Source organism: Salvelinus fontinalis, chromosome 10, assembly GCF_029448725.1.
Source record: "Salvelinus fontinalis isolate EN_2023a chromosome 10, ASM2944872v1, whole genome shotgun sequence".
NCBI lineage: Eukaryota > Metazoa > Chordata > Actinopteri > Salmoniformes > Salmonidae > Salvelinus > Salvelinus fontinalis.
Genome location: NC_074674.1, coordinates 20,261,706 through 20,267,556, shown reverse-complemented (window position 1 = coordinate 20,267,556; position 5,851 = coordinate 20,261,706). Strand labels below are relative to the sequence as shown.

At 45.8% G+C, this 5,851-nt stretch overlaps 1 protein-coding gene across 1 annotated transcript; it reads left to right on the top strand.

The window, feature by feature from the left end:
* Positions 1 to 3,812: 3,812 nt before the first annotated feature.
* On the top strand, positions 3,813 to 5,168 carry LOC129863222 (uncharacterized). Its single transcript, XM_055935133.1, has 2 exons — positions 3,813 to 4,751; positions 5,044 to 5,168. The coding sequence occupies exon 1, from the start codon at positions 3,827 to 3,829 to the stop codon at positions 4,598 to 4,600; it is 774 nt and encodes a 257-aa protein (XP_055791108.1). The 5' UTR covers positions 3,813 to 3,826; the 3' UTR covers positions 4,601 to 4,751; positions 5,044 to 5,168.
* Positions 5,169 to 5,851: the final 683 nt, after the last annotated feature.

Sequence of the window (5,851 nt, the reverse complement as noted above, 5' to 3'; positions counted from 1 at the left end):
CAGTTTGATGTCTGTTACACAAACACACACACACCCTGTGATCAGGAGCTGGATGCCACCATTTACTTCATTAAGCACCTTCACTGTGAGGCCGCCCCCTGATTGGAGCATGAAAGTGACAGAGTGGTTGTCATGGAAAACGAGCCCCTGCGGTTCCCTAATTGCAGTGGAGAGGGTGTGTCTGCTAATGAGCAAATGTTGTGACACGTGTGTGTTATGTTTAAGAGCGTGTTTGTCACATCTACTCCCGCTCCCCCTCTCCGGAGCTCGACGTCGCCGGTTTACTGATCACTGGTTCTCACTATCATCATTACGCACACCTGGCACCATCGTTACGCGCACTTGCACCTCATTATGTGCCTCACCTGGACTCACTTCACTGATTACCTCCCCTACATCTGTCACTACCTTTGGTCCATTCCCCAGGGATTATTAGTTATGTGTTTCATGTCCAGACGCTACTCTTGTTTTGTATCGTTCCATGTTTATTGTATTATTAAACTCACCAGCTGCATCTGCTTCTCGACTCCCAGCGTCTCCGTTACAGTGTTATTACGCCTTTCTCCTTTTTGAATTTGGATATCTGTAGATGCTCATGTTCAAGCTAAAACAAACCATTTATCCTCAGGCCTGGAAAAAGTGGTAGCCCCATGTCCCATGATTGCTAACTTCATACTAAATCTACCTTCACTATTAGTTAAGTCGACGTTCTTAACACTGTGCACTTTCACTAACTCTCCACCCTAATTCTCCAACCTACTAACTCTCCATCTAACTGCACCCTCTGTCTTCACACTGACTCTGCAACTCTCTTACTCTACATCTAAACTCTACATCCAAACTCTGTACCCTATTTCCCCATCCTAGCTGGTCCTTCCCTGCTGTGAGCTGTGACTGTGCAGGAGTTTTATCGGGCTTCAGTCGGTCCAGGAGGGATTGGGAAGTTTTACAGCTTCCTTGAAGCCAGTAAAAAAATCCTGAATCTTGGTTTTCATCTCTCTCCTCTATGCACTTTCTGCCATGGTTGGTGAATCCACCCAAATCAAACTGACTGGGAGATGAAAGCCTGCACTATGCAGAGCTCTGGGATTCCTCCATGTGGATCAGTATGGTCAGGGGTGAGTTCAGAAGGGGTGTGCAACTGCAACTCAATATTAGGAAGGTGTTCTTAATGTTTTGTACACTCAGTGTATATACCCATATCACTTTTATATACACTGCTCAAAAAAATAAAGGGAACACTTAAACAACACAATGTAACTCCAAGTCAATCACACTTCGGTGAAATCAAACTGTCCACGTAGGAAGCAACACTGATTGACAATAAATTTCACATGCTGTTGTGCAAATGGAATAGACAAAAGGTGGAAATTATAGGCAATTAGCAAGACACCCCCCAAAACAGGAGTGATTCTGCAGGTGGTGACCACAGACCACTTCTCAGTTCCTATGCTTCCTGGCTGATGTTTTGGTCACTTTTGAATGCTGGCGGTGCTCTCACTCTAGTGGTAGCATGAGACGGAGTCTACAACCCACACAAGTGGCTCAGGTAGTGCAGTTAATCCAGGATGGCACATCAATGCAAACTGTGGCAAGAAGGTTTGCTGTGTCTGTCAGCGTAGTGTCCAGAGCATGCAGGCGCTACCAGGAGACAGGCCAGTACATCAGGAGACGTGTAGGAGGCCGTAGGAGGGCAACAACCCAGCAGCAGGACCGCTACCTCCGCCTTTGTGCAGGGAGGTGCACTGCCAGCGCCCTGCAAAATGACCTCCAGCAGGCCACAAATGTGCATTGTAATGTGACCAAAACATCAGCCAGGAAGCATAGGAACTGAGAAGTGGTCTGTGGTCACCACCTGCAGAATCACTCCTGTTTTGGGGGGTGTCTTGCTAATTGCCTATAATTTCCACCTTTTGTCTATTCCATTTGCACAACAGCATGTGAAATTTATTGTCAATCAGTGTTGCTTCCTACGTGGACAGTTTGATTTCACAGAAGTGTGATTGACTTGGAGTTACATTGTGTTGTTTAAGTGTTCCCTTTATTTTTTTGAGCAGTGTATATGCATATCACTGCTATACTGTAGAGATTTGCTGCTACACCCATTTTAGGTAAGCAGGTTTCTGTCAAATTGAATAGTGTGAGTTGGCAAACAGTGCATTCGGAAAGTATTCAGACCCCTTGAATTCTTCCACATTTTGTTACGTTATTAAAGCCTTATTCTAAATAGATTTTTTTTTTTATATTTACTTATCAATCTTCACACGATACCCTGTAATTTTCACAAATGTATTACAAATAAATACAGAAATATCACATTTGCATATGTCTTCAGACCCTTTCCTTAGTACATTGTTGAGGAACCTTTGGCAGTGACTACAGCCTCGAGTCTTCTTGGGTATGACGCTACAAGCTTGGCATGCCTGTATTTGGGGAGTTTCTCCCATTCTTCTTTGCAGATCCTCTCGAACTCAGTCAGGTTAGATGGGGAGTGTTGCTGCACAGCTATTTTCAGGTCTCTCCAGAGATGTTCGATCAGGTTCAAGTCTGGGCTCTGGCTGGGCCACTCAAGGACATTGAGACTTGTCCCAAAGCCACTCCTGCATTGTCTTGGCTGTGTGCTTAGAGTCGTTGTCCTGTTGGAAGGTGAACCTTCACCCCCAGTCTGTGGTACTGAGCGCTCGGGAGCAGGTTTTCATCAAGGATCTCTCTGTACTTTGTTCCGTTCATCTTTCCCTCGATCCTGACTAGTCTCCCAGTACCTGCCACTGAAAAACATCCCCACAGCATGATGCTGCCACCACCATGCTTCACCATAGGGATGGTGACAGGTTTCCTCCAGAATTGACTCTTGGCATTCAGGCCAAACAGTTGAATCTTGGTTTCATCAGACCAGAGAATATTGTTTCTCATGGTCTGAGAGTCCTTTACGTGCCATTTGGCAAACTCCAAGCGGGCTGTCATGTGTCTTTTACTGAGGAGTGGTGTCTGTCTGGCCATTCTACCACAAAGGCCTGATGGGTGGAGTACTGCAGAGATGGGAGAACCTTCCAAAAAGGACAACCATCTCCACAGAGGAAGTCTGGAGCTCTGTAAGAGTGACCATCAGGTTCTTGGTCACCTCCCAGACCAAGGCCCTTCTCCCCCGATTGCTCAGTTTGGCCAGGTGGCCAGCTCTAGGAAGAGTCTTGGTGGTTCCAAAATTCCATTTAAGAATGATGGAGGCCACTGTGTTCTTGGGGACCTTTAATGCTGCAGAATTTCTTTGGTACCCTTCCTGAGATGTGTGCCTTGACACAATTCTTTCTCGGAGCTCCAAGGACAATTCCTTCAAACCCCATGGTTTGGTTTTTACTCTGATATGCACTGTCAACTGTGGGACCATTATATAGACAGGTGTGTGCCTTCCCAAATCATGTCCAATCAATTGAATTTACCGCAGGTAGACTCCAATCAAGTTATAGAAACATCTCAAGGATGATCAATGGAAACAGGAATCACCTAAGCTCAATTTCCTCCATCAGATCCTCCTCTCCACCCTCTCCGAGTTGGGCATCTCCGGCGCGGCCCACGCTTGGATTGCGTCCTACCTGACAGGTCGCTCCTACCAGGTGGCGTGGCGAGAATCTGTCTCCTCATCACGCGCTCTCACCACTGGTGTCCCCCAGGGCTCTGTTCTAGGCCCTCTCCTATTCTCGCTATACACCAAGTCACTTGGCTCTGTCATAACCTCACATGGTCTCTCCTATCATTGCTATGCAGACGACACACAATTAATCTTCTCCTTTCCCCCTTCTGATGACCAGGTGGCGAATCGCATCTCTGCATGTCTGGCAGACATATCAGTGTGGATGACGGATCACCACCTCAAGCTGAACCTCGGCAAGACGGAGCTGCTCTTCCTCCGGGGAAGGACTGTCCGTTCCATGATCTCGCCATCACGGTTGACAACTCCATTGTGTCCTCCTCCCAGAGCGCTAAGAACCTTGGCGTGATCCTGGACAACACCCTGTCGTTCTCCACCAACATCAAGGCGGTGGCCCGTTCCTGTAGGTTCATGCTCTACAACATCCGCAGAGTACGACCCTGCCTCACACAGGAAGCGGCGCAGGTCCTAATCCAGGCACTTGTCATCTCCCGTCTGGATTACTGCAACTCGCTGTTGGCTGGGCTCCCTGCCTGTGCCATTAAACCCCTACAACTCATCCAGAACGCCGCAGCCCGTCTGGTGTTCAACCTTCCCAAGTTCTCTCACGTCACCTCGCTCCTCCGCTCTCTCCACTGGCTTCCAGTTGAAGCTCGCATTCGCTACAAGACCATGGTGCTTGCCTACGGAGCTGTGAGGGGAACGGCACCTCAGTACCTTCAGGCTCTGATCAGGCCCTACACCCAAACAAGGGCACTGCGTTCATCCACCTCTGGCCTGCTCGCCTCCCTACCACTGAGGAAGTACAGTTCCCGCTCAGCCCAGTCAAAACTGTTCGCTGCTCTGGCACCCCAATGGTGGAACAAACTCCCTCACGACGCCAGGACAGCGGAGTCAATCACCACCTTCCGGAGACACCTGAAACCCCACCTCTTCAAGGAATACCTAGGATAAAGCAATCCTTCTGCCCCCCCCCCCCCCCTTAAAAGATCTAGATGCACTATTGTAAAGTGGCTGTTCCACTGGATGTCATAAGGTGAATGCACCAATTTGTAAGTCGCTCTGGATAAGAGCGTCTGCTAAATGACTTAAATGTAATGTAAATGTAATTTCAAGTCTCATAGCAAAGGGTCTGAATACTTATATAAAAAAGGTCATTCTGTTTTTCATTTTTAATAAATTAGCAAAAATGTCTAAATACCTGTTTTTGCTTTGTCATCATGTGTCACGTTCCTGACCTTATTTCCTTTGTTTAGTCTTTGTTTAGTTGGTCAGGACGTGAGCTGGGTGGACATTCTATGTTTTGTGTTTCTATGTTGGGTTTGTTGTTTGGCCTAATATGGTTCTCAATCAGAGGCAGGTGTTTGTCATTGTCTCTGATTGGGAACCATATTAAGGTAGCCTGTTTTCACTGTTTGTTTGTGGGTGATTGTTCCTGTTCGTGTGTTCATCTGTTCTGTGTTCCCATGTTCAGGACTGTAGCGTTTTCGGTTCCTTCTGTCAGTTTGTTGTTTTTGTTCGTCGTTTATATATCCTAATTAAAATATGGATTATCATCACGCTGCAGTTTGGTCCTCCTCTCTTTCACCCGAAGACAGCCGTTACATCATGGGGTATTGTGTGTAGATTGATGAGGAAAACAATTAATTTAATACATTTTAGAATAAGGCTGTAACGTAACAAAATGTGTAAAAAGGGAAGGGCTCTGAATACTTTCCGAATGCACTGTATGTTTGACATTTGAATGTGTGAAAAGCTTTCATCACAGATACCTTTATGAACTGCTTTGAGCTTGGATAAAGAATCATCAAATATAGCATACTGTATATCTTAGATGTTCTCTATTCAAGTTTCAAGTTTTAATGTCACATGCACAAGTACAGTGAAATGCCTTTCTTGTAAGCTCTAAACCCAACAATGCAGTAATCAATAACAATGTAATACTAAAAATAACATAAGGTAGAACAAAAACACACCAGAAATAGAAATAAGAACACGAGAAAGTAAGTAAGCTATGTACAGGGTCAGTCAATTCCAGTACCAAATTTATAGTGTGCAGGGATACTGCAGTGACAGAGGTAGATACTACAGTTGAAGTCGGAAGTTTACATACACTTAGGTTGGAGTCATTAAAACTAATTTTTCAACCACTCCACAAATTTCTTGTTAACAAACTATAGTTTTGGCAAGTTGGTGAGGACATCT